The sequence below is a fragment of the Panicum virgatum genome, chromosome 8N, assembly GCF_016808335.1.
Source record: "Panicum virgatum strain AP13 chromosome 8N, P.virgatum_v5, whole genome shotgun sequence".
In the NCBI taxonomy this organism is placed as follows: Eukaryota; Viridiplantae; Streptophyta; class Magnoliopsida; order Poales; family Poaceae; genus Panicum; species Panicum virgatum.
The window spans coordinates 36,537,435-36,559,405 of NC_053152.1; the positions used below are offsets into that span (position 1 = coordinate 36,537,435).

The 21,971-nt window shown below is 42.3% G+C and overlaps 1 protein-coding gene and 1 long non-coding RNA gene across 3 annotated transcripts; both read left to right on the forward strand.

Annotated features, from left to right (window-relative positions):
• Nucleotides 1–236: 236 nt before the first annotated feature.
• LOC120685390 (peptidyl-prolyl cis-trans isomerase FKBP12-like) lies at nt 237–2,878 on the forward strand. Of its 2 annotated transcripts, XM_039967275.1 has the most exons (5): nt 237–615; nt 1,124–1,176; nt 1,473–1,979; nt 2,453–2,473; nt 2,579–2,878. In XM_039967275.1, exons 1-3 carry the CDS (start codon nt 513–515, stop codon nt 1,572–1,574), a joined length of 258 nt encoding a protein of 85 aa, XP_039823209.1. In that variant the 5' UTR covers nt 237–512; the 3' UTR covers nt 1,575–1,979; nt 2,453–2,473; nt 2,579–2,878. The 2 variants fall into 2 exon arrangements, with proteins under 2 accessions (XP_039823209.1, XP_039823208.1); XM_039967274.1 differs by lacking the exon at nt 2,453–2,473.
• Nucleotides 2,879–18,565: 15,687 nt separating this feature from the next.
• On the forward strand, nt 18,566–20,643 carry LOC120686421. Its single transcript, XR_005680169.1, has 2 exons — nt 18,566–18,883; nt 19,899–20,643. It is a non-coding gene; the product is annotated as an uncharacterized LOC120686421 (long non-coding RNA).
• Nucleotides 20,644–21,971: the final 1,328 nt, after the last annotated feature.

The window sequence follows — 21,971 nt, forward strand, 5'->3', positions numbered from 1 at the left end:
TACATGTCTGATAAATCTTTGTGGTATTAGTGCTTCGTTGCAGCTATGTCATGTGACTCATTGGCTGGGCCATGGATTAATCAAGTTGAATGCCCAGCTACTTCTGTAGTTTTGACACATTGGCGTGGATACTTCATCTTTGTTATAGCTGTATTTACATGTCGATTTCACAAGAACGTTTTCTCGTGAAAACATCGTTTTCACGACGTTTAAACGTCGTTTTAATAACCAGGGAGGGGGCAAGAGGTGCAAGCAAGGGAAGTAGAATTGAAGAAGTCGGAAGCTTTGTCTTTGGGCCAGATTTGAGAACTGAGTGTCATTTTGAATTACCTTGCTAATTATCTGGTTCTTAGTGTCACTTTTGTGCAATAGTGTAGCACCCTTTCACGCAATCATTAGTTAATCATTTAATAATTTTTTAGCTTGGTTTTTGGAGCTCCATTTTATTCAGGTTCAAGGAAATAAAGTTGTGTGTTTCATGTTCAGTCTAGAACGATAGGTTCAGTCTACATATGCTGTTCTATGTTCATATTCTGCTGTTGTTCCTTTCAGCACCAAGGACCCAAGGTCAGCAGCCATTCAGTTTCAACATTGGTCTGGGTTCAGTGATCAAAGGTAACCATGTCACAGTGCTATTTGTTTCAAATATTACATAATCACTATCTGTTAATTATCTTCACACAGATTCCTAATTCGCTATAGTTTAGTTCTATTGCCATCACCTCTAATGGTCCATCACTTAGGTTTATGGTTTGTCAAGGGTTCAATTGTCCGACCACTCTGATTGCTTCCAGATTTGTTGTTTATTGTATTCTTTTATCAAACTTGTACTTTTGATATTTATTAATAATAAATGGAGCATGAACTTACTTCTGATGATGTTTTACTTGTGATAGAGCTCCAAACTTGCACTGTTTGCCTCTGCTTCTTATGTTCTCTTTAAGCTATGGTTGTCAATCATGTTTTCCTTGATGAAGTAGTAACTCTCTTGAAGCCTTGTTGGGATCTTTGAACCATTTTAGTTCTTTTTCACCCAGAAGTGATCTGTCATTGTTCATGGGCAGTCCCAGACTTCAAGTCCAGTTTCACATCAAGGTTGCGCTAACTGCTTTGTTTCTTATAGGATGGGATGAGGGAGTTATGACCATGCAAGTGGGTGAAGTTGCTCGTATCCAGGTATACTCCTGAGATGTTAAATTAGCTTGATTGCCCGAATGTGTTTGTTTTACCCTTCCGGCGCATTTCATCTGTACTGCAACTTTTAAGTGCTGTTATTCATGGCAGTTCTCTCTTGATGGAAGTAACTTGTTCAAAAACAAAAAAAAACATGCTTTTATTGTGGATTTTAGGCCTTTTGCAATGCATTTTTGCCTGATAAAGTGTCAATCTGCATTGCTGTTTGTATTCTCGAGTTCAAAATAATTTGTCTTAGCTGTATCCTAGCACCTGATACTTGAGTACTCTTGCTTTAGGGCACCCTGGACTATGCTTATGGAGCCAGCGGATTTCCAACCTGGGGAATTCAACCAAACTTGGTGCTGGTGTTCGAGATTGAGGTCCTCAGTGCCCAGTAATTCGCGTTGCAATTCTGGATGGAGCCTTGCCTCTTAAGTACTGAAATAAATCCATTGTCACCTCATGCTACGTACAGCAGACTGGTGTTCATAGTAACCTATTTCCTAAAGGAGAGCCCTCTCGATTTAATATTAAATTGGGAGCCCTTCTAATTACTTCCATATGCACCTAGGAGAAAGTAACCACTGTGATACATAAGGCCTCCCTTTCGCAATTCCCTCCTGATTTTGTCCTTTCACTTCCAGTTTGTCTTGGATTTTTAATTTCCAGCTGCCCGGCATTGTAGTGCCATGATTGGAGATATGTTCTGAGATTATGAACATCATCATCCTGGGTGATAGTGTCTGCAATAGTTAAATTGGATGATTGGAGATGATCAGGATTAATTATGAAATTTAACTCAGGTAAATCTTCATCTACACACTGCAATTATATTAACAAGTCAATCATTTGGAAACCATGTGTTTATGAATTATTAAGTATATACGGTTTAGTTGTCTTTGCTGCCTTTGTGATGAATAAACTGTAGTGCCCAAACAGTATCTATGTCAAGTATAATTTGGCATTTCCTCTGTGTTGAGATATGTAACTTTTCGCATGTGAATCGTGCTCCCTTGTTAAAATGCTGTTGTTAATCGATCTGGTAGATTGCTTCAAGCATACAACTGAAAAAAACTTTTTAGTGAATAAACTCAAGTGTATGGAAATCTGATGTGCTTGTGAAGCCCAAGATTTAGATGGACTGCAATTTAGATGCCTTTGATTCTAATGTCCCCGTCTTGCAACATTTTTTGTTTGACTTGATGATTTAATGCTCAATTGACCACTATGTCTTTTTTAAATATTATTTATTATTTCACATGTTGTACCTTTTCAGGAGCATTATGCTTTCTGTGAGGTGAATTTGCTCACTATACATTAGCTTAGAGGATGAAATATCATTTGATTGGTCTACATGTGTCGGCAATGTATTTATTTCTCCCTTTATTTCTCCCTATGTCAGCATTGCAAGGAAGCGTCTGGACATCATGGAAAGCATAGAGGGGTGACATTCTACTTGGAATAATGTTCTTTTCTACAAATTTTTTTGTTTCGATGCATTGAAATCGTTTCTTTCCCTATTGAATGGTTGGGCTAAAAAGAGTGTTTGCACTCTACATTGAGATATACCGTGGAAAGATGATCTCAATCATGTAATATGTGATTATTTGAACTGAGAGCTTGGAAGTATTGATAAGATTGTACACTGACAAGCTATTAGTGTTGGTATTTTTGGTGTGCAAAATTCATTGAGTTGACTTGATGTGCACTTTTAAAGTCATGTTTATTTCTATATGCTTGTTTTCAGATTTTTTTTCCATATGTTAGTTTTCAAATAGGTTTAATTATACTTTTTCAGATCTTGGGAACATATGGCATTGATAATTCAATCATATGAAGTTTTTACCTCTTCATTTATATGCTACCCAAACTTGGCTCCCCAGACTTATGATTGTAAGTAGGTGCAGATATTTGAATTAATAAATTCTATAAAAAGCAACACATGATCCGAGGAATTAACCACCGTATTTCATGTTTTAACCATGCTAAATTTATTTATGATAGTTTTTAGTAGTTATTTGATGTTATCCAACCTATTTTTGAATAACTTAACTTTAAATACGTGCCACCATCTCCATTATGTAGTGAATAGAATGCAATGCATTATTAGAAAAGCAGTTGTGTTCGTAGTGATATCATGTTTCGAACATATTTTTATAATTATATACTTATACATTTCATTATATATTTTCTTATACATATCATTTACCTATTTTTATAATTATATATTTTTTCATGTTTCGAATATTTTGTCTATTTTCATCATAATTGAGACCTCGTTGCTTCTTTTTCACCATATATAGTAGTTTCTTAAAAATGCTTGTTGCAATGCTCCTCTGGCCTTTGCATGCATGCAGTTGTAGCAGCACCGCACAGCAGCCTTCAGCCTCCGATGGATTCAACTTTTGTAACATAGACTGCCTCCGGCGAACTCCTTTGTATAAAGGCCCCCCACCCCCCTTCCCTTGTTTCAAAAAAAAAAACTCCTTCCCTACTTTTTTTTGTGACATTAAGACCATTTAGGCCGTAAGACTAATTTAGCCCATTTGGAGGAGTCTTGCCTTCTCTAAATGGCTCTCAAAATTAAGCCTTGCATTTCTAAATTACCATACGACTAATTTAGCCCATTTGAAAGAGTCTGGAGAAGCCCAACAAGCCAGCATGGTGGTAGTGGCCCGTTTCTTCTATTTGCTTGTCTCGGAACTGTGGTTGGATGCCTAGACAATTGATTTCACTTGCGTCAAGTCGACGTGCCACCATCCGGAGAAGTGCGAAAATTGACAGACGGATACCTTCAAAATTAATAATTATTGACTCTACCTAAGCAAGCCACAGACACTATTACAAAACTGATTTGTAGCAACACCTCCGACTTTTTGTAAGGGCGGACCAAAATTTGACCCGTTACTACAAATAGAGCCGGATTACTGTAGCAGCCGATCCGCACCTAAAAATAAATTTATAGGGGCGGATTACCCTCTCACCCGCCCCTAAAAATGAACTATTTTTAGGGATGGACCCGCCCCTAAAAATACCATTTGTAGGGGCGGGTCACCCTTTCACCCGCCCCTAAAGAGTTTGAATGCCGAGAGCGCGTAGGATTAAAATATTTCGGCAAGTGCACCGAGCTCCGACGGCCACATCTTTATATTTTATTTCTATCTCTTCACTCTATCTTCTTCTACCTTATCTATTTCCTCTCTCTCCCTTCCTCTTTCTTCCATAGCGCTCCCACGCCCGGCCACGGGCCTCCTGCGGCCGGCAGGAGCGAGTGGCGGACGCGGCGAGCGCGGCGGATCTGGTGGGAGGCGGCGGGCCTCCTGCTGGGTGGCGGATCTGGCCGGACGGCACGGCGGGCCTCCTGTTTGGCGGCGGATTTGGTTGGAGGGTGCGGCGAGCGCGGCGACCACCGGAGGGAAGCAGGGCCGGCGCACGGCGGTGGCGGGAGGCCGGGCCGCGGCGAGGGTCCCCGGCGGCGGTTTGGCGGATCTGGCGCGCGCGAACGGCGGTGTGGCGGATCTAGCGCACGCGGATGATGCGGCGGCGGCGTGAGGCCGAGACACGGACAGCTGCCTGCGGGCTGACTTTTTTATTTTTTATTCTGTTTGGAGGGCAGGTGACCCCTCACCCGCTCCTACAAATCCATTTCTAGGGACGGCATGGGTGTTACCTGCCCCTAGAAATGGATTTATAGGGGCTGGTGTGGGGGTGACCCGTCCCTGCAAATGCAATTTCAGAGGTGGATAGCGTACCCACCCCTGTAAATAACTATTTTTAGTTGCGAAAAATAGGGGCGGATGAGATATGCACCCCTAAAAATGTGTTTTCACATGTCCCTACAAATCGTTTATGTAGTAGTGAGAGGTTTCAGGAAAGAAAAGATTGACTTTTGAAATCTAACAGGTTGAACAACTCTGGTTTAAACTAGCGACCTTCGGAATGGCATAAAGATACAAGGCATCCATATACGTCGAGCTATACGTACAGTCCTGTGGTAAGTAAAGTAACAGCCTCTGATGATCTGGTTACAAGCATGTTATGGCTGGAGCCCCTGCGGCCTGCGCCAGCCAGCGCGAGCCGCGGACTGGAAAAGAATCCAGCAGCAGGAGCAGCCAGCAGGAAGAGGCGGCAGAGCGGGAGTACGGGCACCAGCAATGTGCAAAAAAAAAAACCAGTCCTTATAGATTACGTGGCAGTCCTAAAAGTAGTCCATAACATTGTACCACCAGTCCATATAAAAAAGATTCCTAAAATAGTCTTTAGTGTTATGGCCTGTCCATAACAATAAACAAATATTTTTTTTCTCTCTTCCTCTTCTCTCTAGGCACAGCAAAGAAAGATGCTTGGGCTTTAATTGATTTTTTATTTGATAGTTGGCCCACTTATGATGACCATATAGATCTTACCATTGTGTGGGTATACAAATAACTAAGAACCACTATGTGGGACCTATCTATAAGGACTACTTCATACTACATATACATTGCTGATGCCTACTGGAAAGCTAGCTAGTTGCAGAACAGGCGCCACAAGGAGGAGGAGGAGGCAGCAAGCAGTCGTCGCTCGCTGACGCTGCAGACACCGACCTGCTTCGCTCCCCTGCGTGCACATTTTTGTACTCCTACTGCTGCTGCTACGGTAATTAATTAGCAGTGTACATGGTTTACTATTAACCCTTTCTGGTCTGGTCTGGTCTGGTCTGGTCGGTAGAAGAACACTGTGGGGTGCTGCTACTGTAGTAGTAGCAGGGAAATGCTACCGGGCTTTCAATACAAATCCAGATATATGGCCCCTTTGTAAGATTTGTCACGGGAACCTTGAGTGCTTGACGCCGATCCCGGCCCGGGCCCACACGCTCGGCGACCGTCTCTCTCTTCCCCCATGCATGGGTGGGGTTGGGTTGATTCATCTTGGATAATTCCTTATCCCAGAATTTAATTGCTCACGTAGTAGGAATAAATCGACGTGTATATGTGTACATGGGCAGTAGTAAATACGACAAGTGTACGCGCACATATACGCTGGTCCTACGTTTTGCCGCCCCCCGACCTAGCAGCGGCCCACAAGAGTGACGGACATCGCTGCTCTTGCCGCGGCCGTTACAAAGGTGGGCCCCACTGCCATGCGTCTCGTTTGCGGTTTGCTCACTACCGAGTGTTTATCGATTCAACCTAGCGGTAACCCTTTGGGACTTTACCTTTGGAACCTTAACCCTTGCAAAAAATTTATAACCTTAACCGGCTAATGGTTAGGCTGCATCTCTTTGTTCCTTACGGTACATGCAAGTGGTAAGTGGATTTGGCTGGTGAGATCACGAAAATAAACAAAAATAAAAGGGTTAATTGGATCCATGCCATTAAAATTATCTGAGTTCACTGATCTGCCATTACAATTCGTCATATTGGAATTATGCCACTACAATTTTACAATTCTACGAAACATGCCACTACGTACTCCTTCGGGCCTTGCTACGCCTATTTTTTCTCATCTTAACAATCATATTAGTCCAAGTGTTGTGTTGTCATTCGATCACCAAAATCACTCGAAATGGCATAAATGGTGTCATGTTCCTTACACTTTGTCATGTCGGATGCCTAACAAATATCTCTAACCATGACATGTACCTGTTTTTTTAGATAGTGAACCATGACTTGTACTAGGGAGTGGAAATTGCTAGGAAAGTTATGTTACTTGGACAATATCCAGAAGAAAGTTTGGGTTATATATATGTGTCACTGCTAGAAAAAGTCGCATAAGTACCGGGCGGGAACCCCCGGTTAGTACCGGGTGCCCGCCCGGTACCGCCTGGGCGGTACTAAGTGGGCCGCCACTTAGTACCGGTCAGGCCGCCCGGTACTAAATGTGCACTTTAGTACCGGTCGGTAACACCGACCGGTACTAAATGTTTTTTTTTCTTTTCTGCTTTTCTATTTTTTGGGTTTCAACTAATTCATATTTGTATACGTTTGTGTATTCGTATTTATGTACATCTGCGTATTCACATTATAGCACGTCTGCGTATTCGTATCTAGCATACAATTGAATACCTTTATTATAATTACATAAACTTGAAATATTATATGTACTTCTAATATAAATATGTTAATAATAAATTCGGGATTCATAATATATTTACAAGTCGTCATGCACATAAGTTTTGTCCGACAAATTTTTACAAGATACTAAGGGTCTTTAGGCGCCTCATCATCGCTGATGTCCTTATTCGGATCTGCTCGACCCACACTTATCCTAGTATTCGTGTAAAATTCTCCAGTTAGATTTATGACCTCATCTAGGAGGAATCCACAGATTGATTCTTGAATTGCTTTTATTCTTTTCTGCTGGATGAGGTCATTCTCCATGCAAGAAATCTGTCAAGCGCAAACACCAATATTTTGAATTAGTACCTAGACGGAACTAAATGCAGGTAATTGTTAGTAATGTTGTTCTACGTACATTGAATTCATGTTGTGATATCGAGCTGCGGCAGCAAAAATCCATCATGTAGTCACAAACGTTGTAGCCACATAGGTTATTTCCTTCCGCCTGTCTCAAAATCTTTATATACATACATACATATATATATGGGTTATGAAATATTGATGTTGATTAAAGAAACAAAAGTAGATGTGCGATATGTATTCATATCGGCCAGTTAGTTGTGAATTCTAGTAGGGCTGGAGGTGACGATATTCCTATATGTTTTTAGAGGAAGCGAGCCCATGCTTTTTGGATGATGTTTATGAGGTCTTGGTAATAATATGTTGGCTTCCTCAAGGAGTCGTACACCCGAACTCGGCATCTATCGATCTCGATAATAAGAAGGATCTAGTGAAACCTGTTTCATGCACATATATGTATAAGAAATGTTGGATATATATATACATATATACAGTGAAGCCAAGAAAAAAGATAAAGAACTCACTCGAAGTTGTACGGAAGCAGAATGAATTGACAAGTATTCTGCTTATGCAAGGCCCTGAGTATGTTGTTCTCGGTCCGATTAGGCCATTTCTGACATTCTCCTCATGTATATTACATGGGTCTATGAAGCCGACGTGATATATCCCTTTTCTCTGGCATTCTTGAACCTTCATCCTACACGATTAAAAATGAAGGAAGAGGATGAGAAAACACATAATTAGTAGAGCTATGGTACTATATACAAAGGGTAAGACGAAGTACACTTACATACAAAATACACAGAGGAGAGACTTGTCTAGGGCGTCTTGATGGTACAGATCATAAAGATTTTCAAAATAAATCCATATGTCATCCAACCCCCGATGGAAATGCCTATCTTGTATTCGGGCACGGAAACATACATCCTTCGATGCACTTGCTTTCATGTACCATGTATGTAACTCACGCATCCTAGTTGGTAGTGTCGGAATCATCTCTTCCCACATAAGAGGTTCCCCCAACACGAAAGGTTTTTTATTTGCCCCTGGGTGAACCTCGATTGGAGCCTCTTCGAGCAGCTGAGCTTTTGTGAGGCCGCTTTCCAGCACAAACTGAGCAGTAGCTGCATCCTAGTCGGAGAGGACTTTGAGCGGGGGTATCGATTGCTTTGACTGTTGTCCGAGTTGGGGAACTTGGTTGCGCAGACAGTTTCTTGGCTTCTCCCAGGACTTTGTGATCTGGCTGTCGTAGTCCGATAGGGGTGCGCTGTACTTTATTTGGAGTAAAGATCTGAAGTATTTCTTATCTGCCTCTGACCATTGATGCACCGGTGGAGGCTTTTTTGGTGCGAAATGAGCACTGACTTGCTCGCGCACAGTTTCATCGAATTCCTCCTGAGTCTTATGTTATGCTATCTTCGGTGGTGGAGGCTTTTCTTTCTTCTTCTTGGGGGTGTTCCTCTTCTTAGGAGGCGACACGACCCTTGTGCTCTTCCTTGCCTTCGGAGGCGGTGGCGGTAGGACCAAAGGCTTCGCGCTCTCCTTCTTCACCTTCGGAGGTGGTGACGGTGGGATCGAAGGCCCTGAGCTGGCACTTGAGTCCCTTGCATCATCAGGAGCCGGAATGGGACTCTTTTCTGCTGCCGGTGCTATTCTTGGAGCCAGACTGGGACTCCTTTTGTGGTGCCGATGGTGATCTCGGAGCTGGATTGGGACTCTTATGTGCTGCCGGTGGTGATCTCGGAGCTGGACTCTGACTGGGACTTCTTTGGGCTGCTGATGTATCGGCAAATTGTATCCCAGAGGCCAATCGTATGTATTGCTTGTTCCAACAGATCCATGTGTGTACGGCGTGTCCGAGTTCCTCTTCTCCGTCGCCTCCAGGGATCTCGAGATCGAGGTCTTCCCATCCTGGCTCGACTCGATCGACCATGGTCCTAGCATATCCTTCCGAAATCGGCCTGCCATGAATTGTCCCACCTTGGACAGGCACTTCAGTAATGCCGTGCGCAACCAGTTTGATCTTTTTCCTCTGCTGATACAGAAGCTCGCAGGGTGTCCACACGCTGATGTCATCCACCGATAATGTTCTGACTCATCCGCAACCACTGTGGGTTCACCTCCGGCTGGGTGCTTCGTGGAAGCGACGCTGCTACGGCATTGCGAGTCGGGGCTGCTCTCCAAATTGGCGGCTGATCTGGCTTCTTGTTGGTGTGCCTAGCTGCTACCTGCCATTGCCCCTTCAATCGAAGCTATCCTTTGTTCTAGGGCACGCATCTTATCTTCCCGTTCAGCCTTCTTCCTGGATCGGCTTCGATATGTCTCAATGTCAGCACTGAAGCCATGCTTCCATGGAACTACACCCATACCTCGCACACGTCATGTGTGTTCCGGTGTCCCGAGAGCGTACGTCAGCTCATCTTTCTCTCTGTCCGGCTTGAAAGTTCCTTCGGACACGGCCTTTAGTGCCTCATCTAGCCTGTTGGCCGCTTCTCTTATGGCGTCGCCAGTAATAAGTGAGCCATCTTCCGGGTTTAGGGAGCCTCCATGAGCGTAGAAGAAATGCTCTACTCGCTGCGATTAGTCGAAAGTCGCCGGTACGATTCCCCTTGCAGTGAGGTCATCTTCCATTTTCTGCCATTTGGGGATCACCATCGAATAACCTCCTTGCCCAAGATGATGAAAGTGTTTCTTCTTGCTCGCGTTCTCTTTGGCTTGTGCTGTCCTTTTCTCGCTGGTCTCGGACAGTTTGTACTGCACAAATGCATCCCAAAAAGGACATTGCTACTTGAAGTGCTTCTCGAAGTCTGTCACGTGGCCCTTCTTAATGTAGTCTTTGTTCAAGTTCTTCTTGAACGTCTGGAAAGAAATAGCCATCTTCTTCATGACCCAATCCTTAAAGATTTATTCTTTGTCCTCTGGGAAATTGAAGTGTTGTTTGACATCTGCCCATAGCATTTGCTTCTCTGTTTCAGGGATGATGTCAGCATCATTATCAGTGCTTTTGGTTTTCTTCCAGAGCTTGAAGCTAATCGGGATGTTCTCCCTAACATAACATCCGCATTGATTCACCACCGTCGTCTTAACCCCCTTGGGAGACTTGGGTTCCCCATCCGGGTGCAACGAGGTGATCGTGGTACGCCCCTCCATCTTTTTCTTGGAGCCTCATTTATGTTTCGAGCTCTTCGATCCGGAAGCCTGAAATGATATATATATATATATATATATATATATATATATATATATATATATATATATATATATATATATATATATATATATATATGTGTGTGTGTGTGTGTGTGTGTGTGTGTGTGTGTATATAACTACACGTTTGACATACATAAGTTTCTTATATTCTATGATCGAATTAGATATACCTCGGGGATGTCATCTTCCACATGCATATCTTCCATAGTTTCTGCATCGCCATCACCAGTATCATTGAGATACTGGCTGCCATCATCCTCGTTTTGATCCTCTTGGAGATACCCTGCGGGCTGGGTGCCTTCCTGTATCATTTCATGGAGGGCGTACTCGTCTTCGAAATCACGTTGAAAGGGATCCTTCTTGATCCCTATGCAAACATATATAATACGCGGTGTTACATGTGATACGCGAAATTGTATATGATGCGGAGTTGTTATATGAAATTATATATGACGCGGAGTTGTTGTATGGAATTACACGAAATTAAAGCAACAATAAATGATAAATTTAGAATTTAAATTTACAAGCTGAATACATCATGAAGTGACACACAATCCAACAACAACAAAATTTACATAAAATATGAAAATTATGTAAACTCAGATATAAGTTAAATACATCATAATGCAACAACATGAAAATTTTTAAACTCATATATAAGTACATCATATTTTCAACAATAAGTACATGATTTTATGATTTTCCATGATTCTCCAATAATTTTCAACAATAAATACATGATTCTACGATTTTCCATCTAATTTCTACGATTTTCCATGATTCTCTAACAATTTTCAACAACAAGTACATCATTTTATGATTTTCCATATATTTTCTATGATTTTCTAGAAAGTCATACAATTTTTTCATAAATTTCTATAATATTCAAATATTTTCTACAATTTTCTACAATTGCCTATAGTTTTCCTATATTTTTCTACAATTTCGTAACTATTTCCTATAATTTTCTACAATTTCCTATATTTTTTTACAATTTCCTAACTATTTCCTATAATTTTCAACAATTTCCTATAATTTTCTACCTATTTTCTCTAATTTTCTACCTATTTCATATCTATTTACAAATATTTCCAAATTAATTAAAAAAATGCTGACGTCAGCACAGAGCAATGCTGACGTCAGCAAAGGGCTTACGTCAGCCCGTTGGTGGCTGGCGCGGGTCGGGGCGGCGGTGTGCGGTGGCGGTCGGGGCAGCGGTGTGCGGTCGGGCGGAGGCGGTTGAGCTCGGGGAGGCAAAGGGCCGGCGCGGCGGCGGTCGAGGTCGGGCGACGGGCGGCGCACGGTCGGCGTCCAGGGGGACGGCGCAGTCGGCCGCGAGGATCGGCGTCGAGGTCCTTGCTCGGTGCAACGGCGGGGTCCTGCGCGTGCGGCGGGGCAGCGGCAATGGATGGCGGCGGTCGTCGAGGGGCGGCGGCGGCGGCGGGCCGGCGGTCGAGGGGCGGCAATGGACGGCGCGCGCAGTCAACGAGGACGAGCGGGACAACGGCGCTTCGTCGGTCGAGGAGCACGCGGAATGGATGGACGCGATGGCGGTCTTGGACGGCGGCGGCGGCGCGCGGGACGGCGGTGACGGGTGGGTCGGCGGCGGCCGGCGACATCGATGAGAGCGAGAGAGATCGAGAGGGAATCGAATGAGAAATCAATCTAAGTCCCAGGAGCTTATATAGGGAGGGCAGTTTAGTACCGGGCCGTGGCTCCGTCCGGTACTAAACTGGCTCCTGGGACATTTAGTACCGGACGCAACCAAGGCCCGGTACTAAATTGGTCACATTAGTACCGGGCCAAGGTTCTGCCCGGTACTAAAGTGCTCCCACTGGTGGGAATTTTTCGTGGAGACAGGTTAGTACCGGGCCAAGGCTCTGCCCGGTACTAACACTCCAAAATTATTAATTTGCACCAATTATTTTATTTATAGATTATGCATTTCTATTGTGTAATAAATTGACAAAGGCATTTAAAAATAGAAGGATATAATATTTTGAACATGCAAAAATTTTGTAGGGCACTTTGCATCATGAAAAATTTTGTAGGGCACTTTGCATCATGAAAAATTTTGTAGGGCACTTTGCATCATGAAAAATTATAGAAAATTGTTTTATTTACGTTTTAATTGTTTTTGGTGTGTAACATATTTAAAAAAATCATAAAAATGCTAATATATGTTATTTAGATCAAGAAAAATGGTAATAGTGGAGGATCATGTTGAAGATGCAAATACTGAACGAGTAATTAATACATAGGTAAACAATACTAATTTATATTATTTATGATTACAAAATAAAAATAAATATTACAAAAATCACTTCATTAAATGAACAATAAAGTAAAACATAATGGATACACAATACTATGACTCAACATTATTTAATGGAACATTTACAATTTTCTTTTTGACGAACGTCCCTTGGTCGTGATCGCGACGTAAATAAGGAGCGTCATCTTTGGCTAACAAGTTGCTTGGGTCAACATCAATCGAGAACGGAGGATGGTCATCAAACTGATCAAAGTCTTCTGACTTGTCCGAAATATCCTCAACTCCAATGATTTTTCGTTTTCGTGGAAGAACTATGTGGCGTTTTGGCTCGTCGTCGGACTTGACTGCATTTTTCCTAGGCTTGCTTGACATGTCCTTCACGTAGAACACCTGTGCGACATCCTTGGCTAGGACGAATGGTTCATCTTTATATCCAATCTTTTTGAAGTCTACAATTGTCATTGCATACCGGTCTATCGTTATGCCGCCTCCAGCTCAGTTCACCCATTGGCACCGAAACAAAGGTATCATTAAAGGCCCATATTCTAGTTCACATATCTCCCCTGTGACTCCGAAATAGCTGTCCTTATTTCCATCATTGCCTATTGCGTCTATATGCACACCACTATTTTAGTTGGTGCTCTTTTCATCTTGAGCTCTTGTGAAAATATATACCCATTAATCTCGTACGCTTGATACTGCATGATTGTCATTGATGGGCCCCTTGCCAGCCATTTAAGTTGCTCTGCAATCGTGCCGTCACCCATCAACTTTGCTCTAAACCAAACAACAAAGTTATCAATGTGATGCCTAGTAATCCAGGCCTCAGGCTTCCCTGGGATTTCAGACCTTACGATATTCATGTGCTCAGCCATATATGGAGCCACGAGAGATGAATTTTGTAGAACTGTGAAGTTTGCTTTGCGGATTTCACTCTCTGGGATGTGCATATTAGATTTCTTCCCTAGTATGCCCTTTCCCTTCAATCTCCCCTGGTGGCGTGACACGGGGACCTCCTATTGGATTAAGATCATCAATAAAGTCAACACAAAACTCAATGACCTCCTCTGTTCCATAGCCCTTGGCGATACATCCTTCTGGTCGAGAATGATTGCGAACATACTTCTTAAGAACTGACATGTATCTCTTGAAAGAGAACATGTTGTGCAGGAATACAGGTCCCAGAATATTTATCTCTTTGACAATATGAACCAAGAGATGTGTCATAATATTAAAGAACGAAGGTGGAAACACCATCTCAAAGCTGACAAGGCATTGCACAACGTCATTCTGTAGTTGTATGAGCTTCTCCGGATCGATTGCCTTCTGTGAAATTTCGTTGAGGAAAGCACATAACTTCATGATTGCCAATTTAACATTCTCCTGTAGAATACCTCTCAACACAACTGGAAGCAATTGTGTCATCAGGACGTGACAGTCATGAGATTTTAAATATGTGAACTTTTTTCCCTTCATGTTTAATCTTCCTTGTATATTTGACAAGTACCCAGACGGTACCTTTATATTATTCAAGCAATCAAACATGTTTTGCTTCTCCTCTTTACTGAGAGTGTAGCTAGCAAGACATAAGTAGTGTTGTCCCTTCTCTCTCTTCTCAGGTTGAAGATCTTCTCGTTGTTTCATTTTTTTTCAGGTCGCATCTTGCTTTGAGTGTATCTTTTCTCTAACCATAAGTACCAAGGAAACCTAGTACATTCACGCAAAGATCCTTTGTCAGGTGCATGACGTCAATTGCGTTGCGGACCTCCAAGGTTTCCCAATAAGGTAGCTCCCACAATATAGACTTCTTCTTCCACATCGGTGCATGGCCATTTTCATCATTCGGAACTGGTTGGCTGCCGCGACTCTTTTCGAACACTACATGAACATCCTTTATCATCGAGAAAATACGCTTTCCGTCACGAAACATAGGCTTAGCACGAGTTTTCGGTTCCCCTTTGAAATGTTTCCCTTTTCTTCTCAAGGGGTGTTTGAGGGGCAGAAATCGACGATGGCCCATATAGACGACCTTCCGAGAATTTTTCAGGTACAAGCTGTCGGTTTCATCTAAGCAATGGGTGCAGGCCTGATATCCCTTATTCGACTGCCCGGACAGGTTGCTAAGTGTAGGACAATCGTTGATGGTTACGAAAAGCAAAGCTCGGTGGTCGAAATTCTTTTGTTTGTACTCGTCCCACACACGTACACCTTCTGGCTTCTACAACAATAAAAGCTCATCAACCAACGGTCTTAGGTACACATCAATATCGTTGCCAGGTTGTTTAGGGTCTTGGATAAGAGCCGGCATCAATATATACTTCCTCTTCATGCATAGCCAAGAAGGAAGGTTAAACATACAAAGGGTCACAGGCCATGTACTGTGACTGCTCCCCCACTCATCGAATGGATTCATTCCATCTGTACTTAAACCAAACCTTATGTTCCTTGGGTCGCTGTCAAAATCTGGGAATTGTCTATCCACGTTTCTCCATTGAGACCCATCTGCAGGGTGTCTCATCAGCTGATCTTGCTTACGCTCTTCTTTGTGCCACCGCATCAACTTAGCGTTTGTTTTGTTTCTGAACAAGCGCTTCAAGCGTGGTATTATCGGGAAATACCACATCACCTTAGCCGGTACTTTTTTCCTTGCGGGCTCACCGTCGACATCACCAGGATCATTTTGCCTGATCTTATACCGCTTTGCGTCACAGACAGGACATGCATCCAGTTCCTCGTATTCACCGCGATATAGGATACGATCGTTAGGACATGCGTGAATCTTCTGTACGTCCAACCCAAGAGGGCAAACAACCTTTTTGGCTTCGTAAGTTGTCGGGGGCGGTTCGTTCCCCTCTAGAAGCATCTTCTTTACAAGTCCTAGTAGCTCCTCAAATCCCTTATCGGAAACACCATTGGCTGCCTTCCACTGCAGCATTTCCAGTGTGGTGCCCAATTTTTTTAACCCCTGCTTGCAATCTGGATACAATATTTTCCTGTGATCCTCCAACATCTTCTCAAACTTCTTTGACTCCTTTAAAGTTTCAGCGTCTCTGTGTGCATCGACTAAAACCTGACCTAGTTCGTCTGGTGGTTGTTGTTCTTCTGCAACATTTGCTTCTGCCTCATGCATTGGTTCATCTTCTAAGGCACCCGTTTCATACAAGTGAGCCCAGTCTGGGATGTTATCATCATTATTATCTTCTTCATTGTCTTCCATCGGAACTCCAGGTTCACCGTGCTTGGTCCCAAGAGTATAGTTATCCATGAAACCCTTTTCAAAAAGGTGGACATGTAGAGTATGTTTTTTTTAGAACTCCTTTTGATTTCTGCAAATACGGCATGGACAGAACATGAAACCTTTCGACGACTTGTGGGCCTCAGCAGCATCGAGGAAAGTTTTAAGATCGTTAATCCACGCCATTGTGCAATGATGGCCGTACATCCATTGTCGATCCATCTACAAATAACATATTCTCGTTGGATAAGCAATTTCATTCAGTGGAAAAGAACTTCACAATTTTGTAATAACAAATATTTTTATTACATCCAACACAATTTATTCAACAACACATACATAGATTGCATTCGAAAACTAACACAAACATCCCAAAAACAAACATGCAACTTAAAAATTCGCACAACAACACATAGGTTTCCAACCGTCCTTGCGTGGGAATGCAGAATGCTCTGACAGATTTCTAGCTGGCCCATAAGAAGATGGCGAAGCTGGAACCTCCGGATTTGGTGGTGAGGAACCGTAACGCTGCAACAAATCCTCAAGATCAAACGGAGGTTCCTCGCCCCTTGCCACACATTCTCTATATTCTTTTTCCAAATAACAGAGCACTGCCCTATGAAAAGCGCTAGGTTTCTTGCACCGATGACCTACTGGAGTTGTGCCCTTCTCTCCAGAAGGACAACGATTAGCCCCACCGGCGCCACTCCCTCCAGCTGCTGAAGCCATATTTTATTGGAAAACACTATTATTTTTCACAACATTATAAATTCTTACAATTACAATAAAATCTGAATAAATTAATTAAAATATATCACATTAATTTGCAAATTGATTGAAAAACTCTTACAATTACAATGCAAGTATTAATTACTATTACAATTACAATGTCACACTTGCTGGTAAGTGTCTATAATCTCACAATTACAATACATCAATAAAATAATAATTACAATTACAATAAAACAATAATTCGCTCTCACAATTACAATTAAAGTGTACTCTTGTTACCACCAAGTATGAAATATAATCAAATTAGAGTTGCTATTCAGGCATTAGTCATCATTGTGTGCCGTGCTATGTCACAGCTCTGTCTAAGCCCTTATTCTTCTTCGGTCATGACCTCACCCCTATCTACATAATGAAGGGTCTAGAAAGAGCAGACACAATGTGACTAATGCTCCAATAGCAACACTACTTCATTTTTATTTCACACTTGCGGGTAAGTGTCTGTGAACTAAAATACAAAATCACATTAATTCTCAATCAGAAAAACCTGAATAAATTAATTGAAATAAATATCTAATTAATTGAAGTGCTGGTAATGCGACCAGCCGATTCGCGACGTCCATATAGCGCATCGTGTATCCCCGAAAGGTAGTGTCATCACTGTTGGATGGAGATTAACGACGTATACTTGTTTCGAAATAAAGATTTTTTTAGCTTCAAGATGGTTTCAATGTGAGTCTGAATAAATACATCACTAGAGTGTCAAAATAATCAATTCATAATAAAAAATCTATTATAATTCTTTCATTAATTCATTATAAAAAAATTAACTATCCACATTATGGTCATATCTACTACAATCGCATGCTTTGTCTACATTCATTCTAAAAATTTCTACTCTCCACATGCTCATCTGAATCTAAAAATAAAAAAATATACTACGGTCATTTCTAATATATAGAAAATGATTGAAAATATGTCTATAAATTTTCCATATTCAACCTAGCCAATAAACCTACTCCCACATTCAAGTCATCGGTTCTATATATCTCAAATCATTGCATAAATCAAAGAAATCATACTCATCCTCACTATTTCCAAAGTCACAATTTCTCTAACTATGGAGCATAAAACGAAGAATAAAGATTATCAATGAAGAGAGGATGAAGTTGCAAAACTTTGGCGCACTTGGATGACTAGAACACTCACTAAAACTAGAACAAATGATGGCAACTCTCTAAGGGGAAGAACAACCCCGAGCTCGAGCTTCTCTGGTGAAATGGCACTGGCTCGGGCTCGGGGAGGAAGAATGCGCCAATTTATAGTGGGTGTATTAGTACCGGCTGGTGGCTCGAGCTGGTACTAACGCGCCACATTTAATACCTCCAGCCAGTACTAAGTTTTCTGACGGGCATTTAGTACTGGCTGGTGGCTCCGGCCTCAGATTACAGGCGGGGCGGACTATTAAACGAGCCCACTTACCCGCCCCACAAAAACAGCTATTGCGGTTGATGCGGTCCAGCTGCAAAATTTTTGTGGCCTAATAGTGGGCAGCCATCCGATGCCTGTGGACAAAAGAGCGAAGCCCGCAAGACCCGCAAACAACCCGCAGCTGCTCCTCCTCTCGTCCTCCCTCACGTAACCTAGCGGCGGCCGCCGCCGGCACAACCATCGATCTCCACCCACCCGCACCAACTTGTTGTGCTACTGCGCCCCGGGCTCCCTGCCGCCTGCGTGAGGCGAGCGAGGCCACTAGCGGGGATTACTCCATGGTGGTGCCGAGGATGGGGAGGATGGGGAGGAGGAGGGCTCTGACGAGGAGGAGGACCGGCGGCCGACCGGGAGCACCGAAGTCAGGTAATGAGGATTCAAATTTCAGTACCTCTGTAACTATTTGTTTTACTGAATGTCTTACCGAATCCCTCAAGTAAAGCTAATGCTACACCACCAGTGTAACGAAATGTGAAAGAAATGATTTATGAGCATGGCTACCATTTATGGTCAACATGAAATGTAATTTCAGTCTTCCTGATAACTGAAGTACTCTGTAAGGGACCTCACCATGAATCTGCTGATCCATTTAGCGGAGGCATTTTGTATTAGTAATCGAACAAGTGGTACATTGATGCAAAATCATTTTATTTAAGTGTCAAGCTTTGGTTTGTGATGTGGTAGCATTCTGTATTAGTAAAGGAATATGAACCTCAACTCTTCCATTTCAGTACCTCTGTAACTACTTTTCTGTAATGTGTTTATATACTGAAAATCAGTTGCCTCATGAGAGAAAATTCCAGTCATAGAGCACTTGTCAAGCTATGCGTAATTCTATCCAAGCTTCTTAGGTTCTCTTCCTACTAAACAAAGCTTAAAGCTTATTGTTTACATATTTTTAATTTGGACCTCAAAGCTCACAGGCACAAGGTCTGAACCTGAAAGAAGACATTGACTATCTATGTTCTGTAGTGTGATCGCTAATTCTGAAGCCAGAAATTGTTGGGCTGTTTAAATTGAAATGCCACTTTACTTCAATTCAATTCAAGCCACAAAAATTCCCAGCTCATGCAATTTTGAAAACAAAGTGCTTCTTCTTTGAAAATTATTGGGCTGTTTAAATTGAAATGCCACTTTACTTCAATTCTTAAAATGATCTCATCTTTTAAGTTTGTTCCACAATTCAGTTGTGCTCATATAAAAGATTGTTTCAGTGAGATCCAACACAGCACCTAATCAAATGGATTTAACTAAAGAATTGAACATTTTAAAAGTTTAACAATTCAAAGTGAATAGTCCTCTCAGCTCCTCAGTAACCAACTTCCAAAGTCTTAGGACAAGTCACTGGAAATATTGAAACCTGATGGTGTTAAGAATGCAGTCATTGTTGAGATGGAAGTCCCCAGTAAGGAAGCGGATTGTGATGTCCCCGTTACTGAAGAGGAGGATAATGTCACCAAGGATGGGCCATTGTAGAGCAGAGCACTTGAGGTCCCCTTCTGCAATCAGGGATGAATCAGTACCTTTGTAGCTGTCCTGCTTTGAACATGAGAGAAACCTTGTAGCTGTTGTTTCTGTAATTCCAGTCATGGAGCACTTGTCAATGCTTGTGGTCACTAATTCTGTGCATAGGTTCTATCAATGTTTGTTATTCTATCAATGATTGTTCTGAAATCAGAGCTCTAAACTCTAAATAACTATGATCAGATGTACAGAATTGTAGAATACTGAAACCTGATGGTCTTAGTGTTTACAGATGCAAATTGACAGAAGCTGACCATTGCCCTCGGTGGCGAAGTATCATGCTGTGTCGAAAGCTGCGATGAGCAGACTGTCCAGCTCTCTCTCTCTCTCTCTCAAGCTGCGATCACATTCTCTGCTCCTGTTTGATGTCCCTGTTGGTATTAGTCTACTTTTGTTTGATGATACTGCACCGGTCTGCTCTTGTTTGATGTACATGGGATCAGTTTGCTCTTGTTTGGTGCCACTAGGATTAGCCTGCTCTGCTTTGATAATTTTCTTATTGCCTATCTCATTTGACCTGTTTTGTAAAATAAGGATAGATAACAGTTCCGTTCAGCATATGCTCATGATATGCGACAACTGACACTGGTATTAGCTTGCTCTGTTTTGGTGATTTTTCTATATTTTTATGATGTTTTGGAAGCTTTACGTAATATTTTTCCTATTAGGCATGCAAGTGAAGCGTTGAGGGAAAATAAAAGCTAGCTAAGCCTTGTATATAGTATTCATTGCAGCCACCTACGACGTGTGCGGATGCCGTCGGCCACCTGACAACTACCGAATCTTTGCGGGACATGCGGGATTAACAATTTATCCCGCAAAGCCCACAAACGATAGTTGCAACCACCGAATCTTTGCGGGACATGCGGGATTAACAATTTATCCCGCAAAGCCCACAAACGATAGTTGCTTGAATGATTAAATTTGTGGGCAGCTGCAAACAAGCAAAAAATCATTTGCGGCAAGGTTTGCGGTTGGCCACAACCTGCCCCGCCTGCACTTTCACTCCAGCCGGTAAATTGTCACTAGCCGTTGCAGGCAGAGGTCAGAGCCTGTCGGTGGCGCACTTTAGTGCCGGCTGGAGCCACCAGCCTCCAGCTGGTACTAATAGGCTAATAGGCTCCCAAAGCCACTGTTTTTTTGATCCGGTACTAAATTTACACGTTAGTACCGGCCAAAATCGTGACCGGTACTAACAGGCTGCGGATAAATATGTGTTTTTCCAGTATTGTGTGTTTGCATCCACCCATGATCCATCTAGCCGTTTCTTCCTTTGTGTTGCTGCAATGATAGTGACAGCAGTACGTAGCAGATCCCCTTTGCCACTGCCAGGGAAGGAAATAGGAGGCGAAACAAAGCAATCATTAGACGTCACTTTTGGTTGCTGTTGCTGTACAAAGATGCCTCTGCGTTCGCGTCCTTTGCTGTCCATGTAGAATTAATGCCGTAGCATTATTGTTTTCCTTAGGCCCCAAAAAATTTTCAAAATTCTCCGTCACATTTGGACATATGCATAAAGCATTAAATAAGTTGAAAAATAACTAATTTGCACAGTTTAGCTGGAAATGATGAGATGAATCTTTTGAGCCTAATTAGTACATGATTGGACACTAATTACCAAATAAAAATGAAAGTGCTACAGTAGCCAAAGCCTAATTAGTTCTTGCAGGAACGGGGCTGTTTAACTTCTGGTGAAATTCTTGCAAAAGATTGATGTGGTCGAAACTGAGCCTTTAGGTCATACCTGGATATTGTGGGCTGTTTAGAAAAAAAAAACAAGCTATAACGAAACAGTTTTAGAGATTAAAGACATATAAAACCGTGGTTTAAAAAACTCTTGATTGGAGTTCCTAAAACTGCAGAAAGAAATTATAGTATTGACGATGCATCGTTTGAGAACTAAATAATTGGTAGCATCCAAAGAACTCTT

Bases quoted from the DNA above. Each gene is read 5' to 3' on its own strand.
- LOC120685390 (XM_039967275.1), top strand. From the start codon at position 513: ATGCTGTTCTATGTTCATATTCTGCTGTTGTTCCTTTCAGCACCAAGG. The intron at 616-1,123 runs GTAACCATGTCA...TGTTTCTTATAG, and splicing joins TCTGGGTTCAGTGATCAAAG to GATGGGATGAGGGAGTTATG. The intron at 1,177-1,472 runs GTATACTCCTGA...CTCTTGCTTTAG, and splicing joins GTGAAGTTGCTCGTATCCAG to GGCACCCTGGACTATGCTTA.